The 17026-nt window shown below is 36.5% G+C and overlaps 2 protein-coding genes across 2 annotated transcripts; both read right to left on the bottom strand.

The window, feature by feature from the left end:
- Positions 1 to 5349: 5349 nt before the first annotated feature.
- On the bottom strand, positions 5350 to 7206 carry LOC113168283 (Fc receptor-like B). Its single transcript, XM_026369300.1, has 6 exons — positions 7176 to 7206; positions 7033 to 7074; positions 6524 to 6784; positions 6191 to 6436; positions 5836 to 5981; positions 5350 to 5358 (listed from the first exon to the last, which is right to left on the bottom strand). Exons 1-6 carry the CDS (start codon positions 7204 to 7206, stop codon positions 5350 to 5352), a joined length of 735 nt encoding a protein of 244 aa, XP_026225085.1.
- Positions 7207 to 10048: 2842 nt separating this feature from the next.
- On the bottom strand, positions 10049 to 15477 carry LOC113168284 (low affinity immunoglobulin gamma Fc region receptor II-like). The gene is made up of 7 exons (XM_026369301.2): positions 15444 to 15477; positions 15279 to 15323; positions 14844 to 15104; positions 14512 to 14757; positions 14210 to 14341; positions 12038 to 12106; positions 10049 to 10065 (listed from the first exon to the last, which is right to left on the bottom strand). The coding sequence occupies exons 1-7, from the start codon at positions 15472 to 15474 to the stop codon at positions 10049 to 10051; spliced, it is 801 nt and encodes a 266-aa protein (XP_026225086.2). The 5' UTR covers positions 15475 to 15477.
- Positions 15478 to 17026: the final 1549 nt, after the last annotated feature.

Raw genomic sequence — 17026 nt, forward strand, 5'->3', positions numbered from 1 at the left:
TGGAGATATCATTGTGGACAGGCAGCCACATTTCAAGTATCAAGAGTTTATGGGTTCAATGATTTATCCAGGTCCATTTCAACTTGTGGCAAGGAATTGGGGAAACCAGCAGCCAAACAACCAATACTGGGGTTCATAGATCCTGATCAGCCCTGTTGATATTTGCGTCTATTCACATCTAATCTGGCTGTACTTGAATCAACGTTTTTTGACAATGTATTTATTCATGTCAGGTTGGACCTCTAAAGACCTGTAGACTAGTGGGACTGCACTGAGGAACATCTGTGCTGAGTGTGCTGTGTGTCTTTTGTCTGACTGATGTCATAGTTTACATTTTCCACCAAACAGTTTGATGTGACATTTAAAAGAATTGGGGTTTGGTTGGTACGGCAGCCAAACTAACTTAAGTTCTGCATTTAAACTTAAAACAGCTCGAGCCACAACATGAATGAATATATACCTGGAGAAGCCCGGCAGCACAGTAAGGATCATGTTTTTTGATTTCTCAAGTGCTTTCAACACCATCCAGCCGGTGCTTTTGAAAGACAAACTGGAGAGGGCTGGCGTGGACCTTGATCTTACAGAGTGGATCCTGGACTATCTCACAAATAGGCCACAGTTTGTGAGAGCCCGACACTGTACGTCTCACCGTGTGACCTGCAGTGTGGGACCCCCCTAGGGGACTGTTCTGGCCCCCTTCCTCTTCACCCTCTACACTGCAGAATTCAGGCACAACACGGACAGCTGTGTTCTGCAGAAGTTCTCTGATGATTCTGCGATTGTCGGCCTGATCACTGATGATGAAGACGCGGCGTACAGAGGACTTACGCAGAACTTTGTAGCCTGGTGTCGGCAAAACCACCTTCTGATCAATGCGAAGAAAACCAAAGAGATGGTGGTGGATTTTCGCCGACGGCAGCCTGCTGTCCCCTCACTGGTGAACATACAGGGAACAGATATTGAGAGAGTGGACTCTTATAAGTATCTGGGTGTTCACCTAAACAATTAACTAGACTGGACTCATAACACGGATGCCCTGTTCAGGAAGGGTCAGAGCAGGTTGTACCTCCTGAATAGACTGAGGTCTTTTGGAGTGAAGGGAGCACTCCCGAAGACCTTCTATGACTCTGTAGTGGCATCAGCCATCCTGTACGGTGTGGCTTGCTGGAGCAGCAGCATCACAGAGAGGGAGAGGAAGAAGCTGGACAAAGTAATCAAGAAGTCCAGCTCTGTCCTGGGCTGTCCCTTGGACTCAGTGCGAGAGGTGGGTGAGAGAAGGGTCCTGGCAAAACTGACATCCATGCTGGACCACGAGTCTCACCCACTGCAGGACGCCTTGTCTGCTCTGGGGAGCAGCTTCAGTGACAGACTGATCCACCCTCCCTGTGCGAAGGAGAGATTACGCAGATCTTTTCTCCCTGCTGCAGTCAGACTGTACAACGAACACTGTTGATACTCATATTACACCTGTGCAATAATCATAAACCAACTTTACAATGTACATTTTCAATACGGCCATCCAGTAATATCCATATACTGTACTTACATGTATATATTTTATTTATTACTGTACTGTTTGTACTATCAGGTTTCATAGTCTATTTATCTCGGACTGTGCCAGTTTAGTCTTTCATCTCCTTTGGTCAGACTGTCTTTCTGACACTCTACTGTTTAAGCTGTTGTAAAAATGCAATTTCCCCATTGTGGGACTAATAAAGGTTTTCTTATCTTATCTTATCTTATATGTGGCACAAAAAGATAACCACATATCAACATGAAAAATAGCATCACAGAAGAGAAGTATGGTAGTATTAACGTTATGCTTTTGGGCTTCTTTGATGTCTCTGGGTCTGAACAACTTGCTATAATGAAGAGAAAAATATATTTCCAAGTTCATCTATGTTATCAGGATATTGTCAAATGTGAAAATAAAAATAGTTTCACCTACTATTTCCTTCAGGAAAGTGAAAATAGTTTATATTAGTTTTGTAAAGCAGAGGTTTTTTGTGTTTTTGTAATACTTGTTTAGGCCACATGACTGCACCACTGCACCATGCTCAACATAGAGAGCGAGTATGACTTCAGACTGTGCATAATAATGCTAATGACCTTCATGTTTTCTTCCAGGTGAGCTGTAATTTGTAATTTGTGCATTCTACACACAAGACTGTTGTAAGTTATGGAGTAGTTGTAGTTCACATTATGGTCAAGTTTTAAACATCTCTGCTTTTCACCTGTTTCACAAAGGAGAATGAAATAAAAATATAAAAAAAGAAAACCTTGACAATGTTTCCATGTGTATAAATGCATTACTTTGATTTTGTAGCAAACACATATAGGTTGAAAACAGCTTAATAAGTGACTACACAAAAAATACCCCTGTCTTACTTCCCCATTTTCACACGTCATTGTGGTATTAGTTTAGACACACAGAGGGTGACTGTGTTTTAAAGCTCCTCCTTCGGTCAGCTAACTGAAACCTGTAAGACACAGAAAACGTACTAAACAAATATGAATCACAGAACTGCTATAATTTTGATGTTGATGGCTTAATACCCCCCCAAAAAAATATTCTGTGCTAGAAGAATCAAATTATTATTTCAAAAACTGGTGCTCAAACTTTTCAAATATGATTTCTAACTCATTTTGAAAATTAAATAAACATGGATTTGTTTTTGGTCAAACAGATGAAAAAAAATTTTAAGAAATTCCAAGTCTCAATTGCAATCGCAGTAAATATCAGGCTCCATAAACTCAGAGAACAAGTTTGAACTCAGAGTCAAGTAGTCCGTTTTGCTGACACTGGGGGAGAGTTGGGGTCTATTTCACACCTGTGGGAATTAAAGTCACAATTCAAACTTAAACTAACATGAAGGTCTTTGCATGGCAGGGGCATGTCCACAGACAACAGCTTATCCATTTTTGACCCCGCCATATCATCTTTACTATCATCTCAAATTACATGAATTTACATTGCCCGTGTTCTTACCTACTGGATTGTAGAGTAGTATAGATTGTCTGTTAAGAAAACTGAACATTTTGAGTTCCTCCACTGTAAACTTATGTAGACTGCATGAAGTAATTTTTTTAAAAGCGAGGAACCATTTCCACAAAACCACAGAAAGAAATTATATCTCAAACTGACAAACCTTTTTTGAATTGTTGTTAATACCGTTTTTTATTAGTTACTAACACTACTCAGTGCATTGCAAAATCACTAAACTCTTCGTTCTTGAAGACTGCACAGTTGCTTTTCACTCTTCAGTTTAATTTGTACTCCCTGGAGCCAGTTGATTCTGCACGTGCCAGTGCCATAGGTGTGAAACCGTGAAACCGTGAGAATGATCCATGAAGTGGAAGTGGAAGTAACTTTCTTGTTGGAACAGGGAGTACCCTGCTCTCTGCTGATTCTCCAGCTCCAGAGATGCTGCACTTCATCAGACTTCAGACAGACTGAACTTGAGTAACTTGATTTTATCTTTTTGATTTCTTTATTTTCTTTTTTGTTTTTTTCTTTCACTCCTTTCACATTAATCTGAACATATTATTCCATAATGCTAAACTAAAAGTAGAATTTTGAGAGAAATAAATGCAAATGTAGCTTATCCACTGGCAAACCACAGACACCTAGGAGTATTTAATGGCCACTTACTGACACCTCAGGGGCAGCTGTACTCTTGGCAAACAGCTGCTCATGGCAGTTGTTTTGCTGTTCTCTTTAAAACTAGTTTGTGTTACACCTGTATCCGATGTGCTATCTCTGACTTGGAGCAATAGGTTACTGTAATTTTTTAAATTCCTGTAAACTCAGTTTTTGGGACTTGCCTGTTAATTCTTTTGTTTTTTCCTTGTATTGTTGATTTGTTTGTTATGCCAATTCTATTTATATAGAGGAACATCACATTGTTGACCACAAAGAAATAATATTAAATGAAACAACACTATTGAGTTAAAAGTTGACCACAGCGAGTTTATTTAAAAGCCAGTAGCAGCTATGTGCTGTTTAAAAGTATTTTTAAATGTATGAACAGATGCTGCTGATGGAACAAGTTGATAAACTGGATGAAACTGATTAAAAGAGACACAGCCTTTAATAGGTATAAAGGAGATACAGATTAGTGTTTATTTTTCATTCAAAAGTTATTACAGATGTTTAATTGCAACATACACAAATGGCTTTGAAACAGCTTGCTAAGTGACCTCATTAAACAAACAGCTGTCTTACTGTCAAAGTCAAATTATTGTTATTAATTTACAAACACTGAGGGTAACTAGTGTTTAAAGCTCCTCCTTCAGTCAACTCACTCTCTAAAACCTGTGAGAAACAAAAAATATACAGAACAAATCTAAATAATGCAAATTACAACATGTCACCTTGCTGCAAAAAGTTTAGTTTGCACATTTTTTTGCCCCAAAACATATTTCCAAACCTGATGTTGTCATTTAAAAGATGAAGATGATAAAGGCAGACAAAAAATCCTAAAATGATGACATAATACTTCCTGTAAACTGGATTAAAAGACTACTGACACACTGATTTATTCATTAAACTTATTTTAACTACAAAATTTAAAAAAAAAACTATACTAACACCTTTTTAAAAACATCTCATTTAGATCACATTGTATAACACGATTGTAAATGTACTTAATACTTACATTTGAAGCCTTTTAAATATCAAAATAAATATAACTATAATGTTAATTATAATAATAATATAATAAATGCATGTCACACTGAGTTATATTAATAGCTGATTTCTGATTTGTATGTACAGTAGGCTATGTGTTGATTTCTATGTTGTAATTACGATTTGGTAAAAAACATTTATAAAACAAATTATAAAAACAAGATTGTATTTTGTTTGGTGCTTTACTGAATATGTGTGTTTGTTTCCAAATAAAGTTATTTAACACAAGAAAATCCAAATCCACATCCTTTAGACAGGTTTTGGAATCATACTGCCTTAAGTTACTATTGACTTGAGATCATCCATATATGTGTATATGTGTATATATATGTGTATATATATATATGTATATATATATATATATATATATATATATATATATATATATATATATATATATATATATATATATATATATATATATATATATATATTTCTACAATCCAATAGGTGTGTGTGTATATATATATATATATATATATATATATATATATATATATATATATATATATATATATATAAGAACTTGGATCTTCTGGTAATTAAAAAAAAAATTATCATATATATATATTTATACACATACCAGAAGATCCAAATTGTTCTTAACTATTGGATTGTAGAAATTAAGGTATCTTCTAGTAAATTTGTTTTGGTACCAGTCAAGAGAGCTGAAAACAAACAAACAAACAAACAAAAACATCAGCATGTATAGCAAAGTAGCCCAGCAATAAAATCAAAAACTGGCAATAAGCATTTAGAATATTTATGTCTTTACAAAACTATTTGATAATTTAGGAAAGTAGTAATAATATTAAAAAGAGCCACAACAACCCAAGCTTATATGTAAAAAAAAAAAAAAAAAAAAAAAAACAGATTTTACATTCATATTCAGAATTAATGCTGCATAAACCTTGTGGTAACATTTTGTCTCTACAACCAACTACTATAGTTTGCAAAAAAATATATATATAATAATAATAATAACAATATAACAATAAAAATAATTAAAGTTGTTCATATTTTAAACTAAATTTACAGTTTTTTAGGACCCACCTATACATACTGTTACTGACATGTTGGGATGTAGAAATATGTAAGCAACAAGCTCAACAACAGCAAATGTTTCAATAAAATGCATTATTTACTTCGTTGTTTTCACGTCTCTGACAGCAACCTTTGACAAAGTGAAGTAGTCCCACCAACACCAGCAGAACTAGCAGGAAGACCTTAACAATGATCCATGGATTGGAATTGAAAGAGGAAGAGGGAATAACTGTCTTTTTCTGACCATCTGAAATGAGTATAGAAAGTATTCTTATACGATGCATAGACATTCACAACATTTTCACAAATGTTTGACAATAAACAACTAAAATGTAAAGTATAAAGACTTTTTTAAAAGATGTAAAGACTTGAAGTATATACAGTATCTAACGCTACGGTTGTCATTTATATCACATCTACCCATCAAAACTATTTTTAAATGTTATTGTGTCTCACCTTTAACAGTCAGCCAGCTCTCTGCTGATTCTCCAGCTCCAGAGATGCTGCACTTGTAGAGTCCTTCATTAGACTTAGAAACATCGTGGATGGTCATGTTTCCTGTAGAGCTGTTACTGATCAAGACTCCATATTGATAGAAATCAGCTGAGGTCTGTGAGGAAGTCGTCTTGTTTCTACAAGTTAGAGTTACAGCTTCTCCCTCCATCACAGGAAGAGCAGGAATTTCCAGGATCACTGGACCATCTGAACAACAAGGATGTAAAAGCTGATTTAATGATACACTCATGTTGACTTTATGACAAAGATGTTGTTGTCATGATAAAAATTTACCAGTGACAATGATGATGACACTGTTGCTTCTTTCCCCCCCTTTAGTCTCAAACCAGTATTTTCCACTGTCACTGGGAAACACATTTGTTATAGTGCAGGACGACCCTGTTGTTGTTCTCTTATTAGTTTTGTTACATGAGGATATTCTTACTTTGGACTCATGTACAACTTCACAATAAGAGACCCCCTCACAATAAAAAGTTACTGACTCATATTGAAAGAACTGTGCTCTGTTTGGATCAATTCGAAGAGAAGCTGCGTCTGAAACAAAGAAAATGAAAGAGACTCATAAAACAGCTGGTACAAAGAAGCAGAATACAATATTGAACTATAGTGATTAATGGCAGCATGATTCCTGTAATGATTGGACAAGCCCTTCTTTACAACAATCAGAAACGGTTTGCTCACCTGAATTAAATATAAACATCTTTCCCTGTTTACAACTTCTTTTAAATAAATCACAGCACAAAAATGAAAATGTATTCAGTAAGTAAACAACTGGTACTTACTAACTTTCTGATCATGTCCACTCAGCAGCATCACAATCATCACTAAAGAGATAAAGAAAAAAGCAAAGTGCTGATACAGAAAATAAAAATACAGCAGCTGAATGTTTGTTCTATAAAGTTACAGAAACAGACTCAGTACTCACACAGTCTGATGCAGAGAGCTGTGACCTCCATGTTGTCTTGCTGCTGACTGAACATCAGAGTGAAGTTCAATGTAGGTGCACAGAGGCGTCACTTCCTGTTTTCTTATCTCGGCTTTCAATTTGATGATTTTTTTTTTTAGATCACAAACTTTGTCTTCTGTTGCAACAGAAATAATCTAGTGTTTAAACAATTAGTGGGTGGAGCAAAGAACAACTGTGGTTTAAAAAATATAAATTAAATGAACAGTAGACCAAAATGTTTGACAGGTATCTGATTGATAAATATGCTACGCAGAAAGTTGAGAGAGTGGTTAATTTCTGTACTGTAACAATGTCACGGTGACATTTGTCAGGTTTGGTGATTTCTATATATGTCACCTTTAGTGTATTAGCATGCAGACATTAACTGAAAATTCCATCCATTAATTTAACCATTTTTCTTTTTAAGGGTTGTGGGAATGCTGGAGCAAAGCTGAGCTTTCATTAGGCGAGAAACAGGGTACAGCCTGGACATGGTCTACCATTGGGTAAAAAATATTAATACATTAACCAAATTATTGGGAAAAAAAAAACAGAAATAGCTTCTTCATAACAGCACCAGATGAAAAGGCAGTGGATCAAAATGATTCAGTGGTCTTGGAGGAGTTAAATGTCTGTTACTTATTCTTCTGTAACCCATCTTTATCTGTCTTTATCTGACACTGTTTACCCTAAAACCATTTGTTTTCATCAACAGCCGATATCAAGCTTTGATTTTCTAGTTTCCATAAATACACACATACATGTAGTAACAGTATCATGATTATCCTCTTCCTATATCTTTATTTTTCTTTTTGTGTTTCTTTCACACAGAAACACACCCATGCAAACACACATTCAATTAAGTCTAGTCCTACTCTGCCCCCTGCAGTACAACACTAACAGTATGACTGAATATTATTTATTTATTTTCATTCACATTTTTAATACTCAATTTCACAAGTTACCCAAAGTACAGTTAGACATGGTGAACATGTGGCTGATACAGGCCTATTTCTAACAGCATTAAAAACAATCCTTACAATGACAGAAAATTAAAGAAATACTGCCATTCTACACCAAATGTATGAGCATAAAAGAATAATTAACATAATAATGTATGAGAATAATGAAAAGCAAATGTTATTATATCTGAGTGGATGACTTGAATGTCCCAAAATGAAGCAGCAGCAGAGCCTCCATCACTACAATGAACAACGTCTTTAAAATGAGGGAGATATGACAGCTGTGGTCTGACGGAGGCGGAACCTCTGTGTGAAATTTTGCAGTCATTAGTGATTAAAGTTGTGTAACTTTTTTTAAAATGTAAGAATTTAATATGATAAACTTTTTTTGAACTTTGTTTTGAAATTCCGGGTATTCTGGGCTCTGTTCATTTTATCTATTTGGTTGTATGTTGACTTTTCAAATTCACTTGAGAAGTAATGTAGTTGACAAAAGGTAGATAAAATAACCTAGTAAACAGTGCGCTCTGGTGGTTGTTGACTAGATCACACAGTTTGTAACATGTTTTTATATGTTTTTTATAAGTTATTTAGACCTGTGTCCTGGTGCATCATGCAACACGTTTTTATTCTCATCCCCCTGATTTCAGTGGATTGTTTGTGAAAGAACAAAGCTGCCCCTTAGTCCCTTTCAGTTTGTGAGATGTGTTGCTAGAACAACAAGCTCAACATGACTTTGGAAGAACCAACAGGTCTAATTTCATAAGGACTCACAGTCCACTGAGTGGTCGAGTTGTTTCTGAGAACCAAGTTCTGTTCATAGTCTGTCGATTATATATGTTTATTTCCATAGTGATTGCTGTGGGTTGATAGTGTATCAGTGCTGCTGCTGTTTGTTTTCACTCTGTTCAAGTTGTCCACATCTTAGAGGGAGGGGTCCAGTCCGAGCTCAGATATTCACTGACAATAAATGTTGCGGAATGACACGAAGAGCAAATGTCTGAGATTTGTGTTAGGAAGCACTTCCTCAAGGTTCGGGTTGTCAAATGTGGTTCAAATAGAATATATAAAATAGTTTACTTGCCATTTTATGCGCCACCACCACCTTTTTTTTTCTTTTTTGTCATGTTTTTTTTTGTAATACTTTCTTTGGCCACATGACTGCACTACTACACTATGTTGTACATAGGCTGCAGCTCTGTCTGCAGACTGTCGTCATAACACAACTAAAAACCTTCATGTTTTCTTTCAGGTGAGCTGTAATTTGTGCACTCTACTCACAAGACTGTTGTCAGTTATGGGGAAGTTGTTGTTCACATTATGGTCAAGTCTAAAACGGCTCTGTTTTTCACATTTTTCACAAATGAGAAAAAAAAGAGATTCAACTGTAATTTAAAAAGTCTAAATGCAAAAAAAAACTAATGCAAATGCATCACCAGACTTTTTCAGGTTCACAGGAATATTACGTTGTTGATCACAAATAAGCTGAAAGTTTCACATTATGTGAAGTAACATTAATAGAATAGAAGCTGACCACAATGAGTCTCATTAAAGACCTAATCTGCTCTTTGCTTTTGAGCCGCATTTTAACTGCTGAAGAAAAAGGTGGTTCAACATCTGTGAAAAAAGCTTTAGTCAAAGGATTTAAAGGGTTTAAACTTAACTTGCTTTTAACTTCAAATGTACTTCATTAAATCCAAATCCAGACAGTGTTTCCAGGTGTGTAAAAGCATCACTTTTATTTTGCAGTAAACATATATAGGTTTAAATCATCTTGTTGTCAGTGACTAAACTAAACATACAGCTGTCTTACTTCCTTAGTTTCCCACATCATCATGGTATTAGTTCAGACACACTGAGGGTAACTGTGTTTTAAAGCTCCTCCTTCAGTCAACTCTCACTGAGACCTGTAAGACACAGAAAACATACTGAACAAATATAAATCATAGAAATTAGAGCTTGTTGTTAACATTTTTATGTGTTTTGTTTACTTAAAACATACAGTATATCCAAACTGATTTTCTAACTACAGAATTGCATTTTAGAAACATTCATATTACAGTAAATCTAATATATTAACTTAGTTTTGGAAGCTTTTAAGGGAATTAAAATAAAAGTAGCATGTTGTGTGGAGTCATTTTAATGGTTGCTTTCTGATTTGCACATATATGGTGATCTCTATGTTGTAATCACGACTTGCCAACTCTGAAAACACAATATATTGTACACAGAGCTTGAAAATGATAGTGTATGAAAATGAATTCAATGTGGATGTTTTTGCCAAATAAAAGTACAAAAATATTAGAAAATACAAATCCATATCCTCAAGTTAGATTTACAATCACAGTAAAATTTCAGGCTCTGCAACCTATCCTTCGATGATCCTAAATGTTGGAACTGATAGAGTCATGTAGTCAATCTTAACCATCATTGGTTGAGACCATATCACCTCTACCATAATCTCAAATGACTGTTTTTACCTAATGGACTGTGGAATAATGTAGATCTTGTGTTGAAGGTGGGTCGGTGTACATCCAAAGGAGCTGATGCAGCTGGTTCTACATTAAGAAAAGTTTATGTCAACATGTTTCAAAAATATTCACATTTCATTTAGTTTTAATGTAAAAGTGTCCCTGTCTTTAGTGTTGGTTGTTTTAATGAATAATTACTCATCAAGCTCCTCAACTAATAATGACAGAGGTAGTGTAAGTAAGCTGGCTCATAAAACCACGGTTAAATCTTAGGGTTATTTTATCTGTTATGATGAATGTGATTAACTGTGCTTTAAGAATTGTTGGATATTTTGGTGAGTGTGACAATTGACCTATCTTGCACAATATGTATTGAAGAACAACAACCTGTAACAAAGAAAATTTATTTTCAAATTCAAATTTGCTATGACAAACATTTCTTTTAGTTTACTAAGTAAGAAGAAACTGTTTAAATACACTGTCTGTCCAAAGAAAAAGTCTCTACCTGGATGTAACTAGGCAAACAGGTAAGCGCCGCCCATTGGATAATTACTGCATGGATGATTATTTTTCAGCTGGTAACTAGTTATTTAACTCTGTGGTCATAGAAATAATCTTCATCTGTTTCAGTAGGATCCAATTATTGGCATGTATCAAGCAAAGAAAACATCTGAGGAGATTGATGAAACTACTAAACTGGATTAAGAGCTGTCCAATGGAAGAAGGTCATGTGGCCTAATGAGTCCAGATTTACCCTGTTCCAGACTGATGGGTGCATCAGGGTAAGAAGAAAGTCAGGTAAAGTTATTCACCCATCATGCTTAGGGCCTACAATACAAAGCTGTTGGGGCAATTGTGAAATTGTGATAGTCGTGTTAACAGAACTCATGGTCCGGTTGTAATTATGTTTCTCACAAAGATTGGTGAGGGATAGAAATGTACTTGTACAGGAACACCACCTTTGGGTTGTCCACATGTACAAACTTCTCGTCTACTGTTTGCATAAAACAATTGTAAGGTTAACGGTAACCTCTACTCTACATACACCTTGTACTTTGCAGATTCGTCAGCCTTGTTCTCTGTGGTTTTAGTGCAAGAAGCTCAGTTTAACACCAGCACTCACACATCTAACAAATACTGAGACAAAACCAAACAAGTGTCACGTATACAGTGTAGTAACCTGCTTATTCTTATTATTAAGTCATAGTCACATTTCTACTCTGCTGTTTTTAACGTTAATTTAAATAGTTGTACATCTTTAAAACAAATCATTTACAAAACATTTTACCAAAAAGTACATACAACTCCAAATGCTTTTGATTTGTGTGCTTGTTATGGTCTGTATATCACATGTAATACAGTTATTAAGTAATGAAAGAAAACCACAAAGGCAGGTGATGCACTGTACCTTTCTCTTTTCTTGTTACAACAGCAAATGTTGCTGCATCTGCAGCAGCTGAATCAACACGTTCAGAGACTGAAAAACAGATCAGCACAGACACATTAAAAAGAAAAGGACCATATACTTAATATCAGGACTATTCTTACTCTTTATGATCTGATTTTTATATTACACAGGTAAAAAAACGGTTTCATACACAAGGGTATTAACTAAAAAAAATATTCAAGTATACATATTATTTAATATATACTTGAATTCTGAGTTGAAATGTTTTGTACTGGCCTTGATCACCTACTGTAGTCTCAACACCTCATTAAACAAATGTGAACAATTAAAATGTTCTTCTTCTTCTCTTTCGGCTTTTCCCATCAGGGGTCGCCACAGCGAATGATCCTTTTCCACCTCACTCTATCATGAACATCTTCTACCCTCACACCAGCCAACCTCATGTCCTCTGTTAAGACATCCATATATCTCCTCTTTGGCCGTCCTCTTGTCCTCCTGCCCGGCAGCTCCATCTCCAACATCCTTCTACCAATATACTCACTATCCCTCCTCTGAACATGTCCAAACCATCTCAGTCTGGCCTCTCTGACTTTGTTGCTAACACAGTACAACGTGAGCCGTCCCTCTGATGTACTCGTTCCTTATTCTGTCTAACCTGGTCACTCCTAAGGAGAACCTCAACATTTTCATCTCTGCTACCTCCATCTCAGCCTCTTGTCTCTGTCTCACTGCTACCGTCTCTAACCCATAGAGCAGGGCTGGTCTCACCACTGTCTTGTAGACCTTTCCTTTGAGTCTTGCTGACACTCTTCTGTCACACAACACTCCTGACACTTTCCTCCACCCGCTCCAACCTGCCTGCACTCGCCTCTTCACCTCTTTTCCACACTCTCCATCACACTGAACTGTTGACCCCAAGTACTTAAACTCCTGCACCTTCTTCACCTCAGCCCCCTGTAACCTAACGCTTCTACCTGGATCCCTCTCGTTCAGACACATGTATTCTGTCTTACAACGACTGACCTTCATGCCTCTTCTTTCCAGAGCAAACCTCCACCTTTCCAGCTGTTCCTCCACCTGCTCTCTACTCTCACTGCAAATCACAATGTCATCCGCAAACATCATTGTCCAGGGAGATTCCTGTCTGACCTCATCTGTCAGCCTGTCCATCAACATAGCAAACAATAAGGGACTCAAAGCTGATCCTTGGTGTAGTCCCACCTCCACCTTGAACTCCTCTGTCTGACCTACAGCACATCTCACCACCGTCATACTTCTCTCATACATGTCCTGAACTACTCTGACGAACTTCTCTGCCACTCCCGACAACCTCATACAGTACCACAGCTCCTAATCTTGCCAATTTATTTGTTGTTTGTTTTAACTGATCACTAGATCATTGTCTTGAGGTTACGTATTAAATATGACTAAAACTATGCTAAACATTATAAATCAAGACTGAAACTATTTTACATTAATATTTTACACTACAATTGAATTTTCTGCTTTGCCTAAAGGACTGTGTTACCTGGAGATTTGGTTTTTCTAACAATGAAAGGCAGCACAATGATGTGACTTTACGTGAGGAAATCATGGGCAGTGTGTCTGGTTTGTTTACTCACCTGTTTGTTTTCTAGCTGAGCCTGATCCAGGTCTCAGTGTGGAGACATAAACCACTACTACAATAAAGGAAAAATGACAGCATGTATACAAACCAGGAAGAAAAGCTGACTTGTTTTTTACATGAAAACGTTTAACTAATAAATGGAAACAATCACAGTCAGTTTCACTAAATTAAAACAAAAATTAGTTTTGGAGAATGTAACTAAAAAGGTGACTATTTACTGTGAATTATAAAATTGTAAAAACTCTAGTAAAAATGTACCCAACATTTGATATTAACTCATATAATGTTTAACACAATGATTTTCAACAGTATCATTCCTCTTTGTTTAATCAAAATAAAAGAAAGATGTAGGTGACTGATATACTTTTTCACATTTTCACACTTTGCAATGTCAATTTCAGTTAGTTAAAATAAAAACATATTTTTAATAGAAAAACTTAAAATGTAACAAGTAGAATGTTCTGTTACTGTAAAACGAATCTCTAATAATCTTTTACAGCAGATAAAAACATAAATAAAATGTATCATTATCTTATTTTCTTTACCTCTGTGCCATAACCTTCGCCTGTATCTTTCCAGAAAGTGAAGTACCACCACCAGCAGCAGCAGAACTAGCAGTACAGCTGTTACAATGATCCATGGGGTAGAATATAAAGAGGGAGTCTCTTTGTGACCATCTAGAATGGATATAGAAAGCATTGTATCTTATAATGTGCAGGAACATTCACAACATTTTCACAAAACCATTGACAAATATGCAGTTTAAAGTCAGTATCTAAAGCTACATTTGTCATTTATATCACATCTACTCATAAATTCTATTTTATAAAATCTTTTTGTGTCTCACCTGTGACAGTCAACCTGCTTTCTGCTGATTCTCCAGCTCCAGAGATGTTGCACTTGTAGAGTCCTTCATCACACTTAGAAACATTGTGGATGCTCATGTTTCCTGTAGAACTGTTACTGATGAAGACTCCATCTTTATAGAAATCAGCTGAGGTCTGTGAGGAAGTCATTTTGTTTCTACAAGTCAGAGTTACAGCTTCTCCCTCCATCACAGGAAGAGCAGGAATTTCCAGGATCACTGAACCATCTGAACAACAAGGATGTAAAAGCTGATTTAATGATACACTCATGTTGACTTTATGACAAAATGTTGTTGTCATGATAAACACTTGCCAGTGACAGTGATGTTGACACTGTTGCTTCTTTTACCCCTTCCAGCCTCAAACCAGTATTCACCACTGTCATCTGTATAAACATTTGTAACAGTGCAGGACGACCCTGCTCCTGGTCTCTTGTCAGTTGTAATACATGCAGGCTTTTTACCTTTGTTCTCATGTATAACAACACAATAAGAGACCCCCTCACAATAAAAAGTTAGTGACTCATATTCAAAGAACTGTGCTCTGTTTGGATGAATATGAAGACAAGCTGCATCTGCAACAAAGAAAAAGAAAAAGATTCATAAAACAGCTGGAATGGATTTTCAAAATAACAGAACCAAATAAATATTGAGCTAGTATAAAATGATAAGTGGCAGCATAATTCCCGTGTTATACTGTAAAACATCAAATATCCTATAAAATCAGTGAGTAAGTAACTGGTACTTACTAACTTTCTGATCATGTTCACACAGCAGAATCATAACAATCGTCACTAAGCAGAAAAATAGCAACAGATGGTCATGAGAGCAATGTGCTGATACAGATTATTGATTCAGAAAATTACTAAAATAAAAGTTTGTACTATTAAGCAACAGACGGATTCATTACTCACGCAGTTTGATGCAGAGAGCTGTGACCTCCATGTTGTCTTGCTGCTGACAGAACATCAGACTGAAGTGCAATGTAGGTGCACAGAGGGGCCTCTTCCTGTTTCTTACTTCTGGTGTTAATGTGAGGATTTTTTTAGAGCAGAAACTTTCTCTATTGTTGCAGCAGAAATAATCTGGTGGTTAAACATCGGTGGGTGGAGCAAAGCACAAGTATGGACTTAAAAATAGAAATTAAAATGACCAGTAGGCCAAATCGTTTTACAGATACGAGCGTTAAAAGTATACTACGTCTACTACGTCATTGCATCTTTAACCACAGCAGTAAGTTAAGAGAATGGTATCAAACAAACTAATAAAGACACTAGATGACAAGTTCTCTGTGAAACCTGTATCTGTTTCATTTCTTTTATTTTTTCCTTTATCCAAAACACACAAATGCAAACAGACTTTCAATTGACCAGTCCCAGTAAGCGTCCTGCGATACAACATTGATAGAAATTACAAAACAAAACAAACACATTTGCAGACTAATAGCGTTTGATGATTTCACATAAGAGACAAATATAAAGTAACAAGTCACATGTTCCCACACTGCCCACAGAGTCTGCTCACAGAGCAGCAGAGTTACATGTACACTCAAAGTCAAAGTGTTCGGTAGTTTGGTGTTTAGTCCAGGAGAAGCCAGGTGGCCAACCATCAATTCTTGCTACACCAGTTCAGTGGTTCTCAGGGATATTTATGTCCCCCAAAGTGGAATCTGACTAAGACCTCAGGACTTTGTTGAATTGGCTTTTTGCATTGGACCTATGAAGACCTCTAGTCTGTAGATACTTTTTATATGTTTCTGGGAGCTGCACTGAGGCACCTTTGTACAGACTCTGTCACAACAATAACAGAAAATTAAAGAATTCCTGTTGTTTTACACCAAATGTATAAACTTGAGAAGTAATGAATAATAAAACATTCAATATGAGAGAAGAAAGACCTCTTGTGAGAAGAATATAATCAAGGACCGCTACGCCGCCCGAATTGGCATCACCGGGGCTCCACCCTGAAACCAGGGCATGGGGCTGCAGCATGTAGACGAGCGCCTAGTGGGTGGCCTCTCTCCCACGGGACCCTGTATGGCCCAGCATAAAGGAGGGATGTGGGCCCGCCTTCCTTCGGGGCTCGGTTGATAATCGATGTAATTGTGTTTGACCCACAGCCGCATGTAGTCAGTAACTGCCTTGGTGGCAAGGCACCAGGAGTGCATGAGATTTGGGGTCTGTGGCCCTCTGTTAAGGGCTGTCCAAGGATTAGGTCTCTCGACCATCCTGGGATTGCCTCTGTGTTTCCCCAGAAAAATTGAAAGAGGAGTTTAGGGAAAAGGAAGTCTGGGTATTCCTGCTTAGACTGCTGCCTCCATGACTTGGCCTCGGATAAGCAGAAGAAGATGGATGGATGTTCAGGATACAGAAAGAGCATGAACAGATATAAACTACTGCAGTACAAGACACTGACTTTCTTTTTATTATTATCTTTATTATAACAGTTTACATCTGAGTGGATTAATTATTTCAGTAGATAATTGGAATTATTAATA

This window comes from Anabas testudineus, chromosome 18 (assembly GCF_900324465.2).
Source record: "Anabas testudineus chromosome 18, fAnaTes1.2, whole genome shotgun sequence".
Classification (NCBI taxonomy): domain Eukaryota; kingdom Metazoa; phylum Chordata; class Actinopteri; order Anabantiformes; family Anabantidae; genus Anabas; species Anabas testudineus.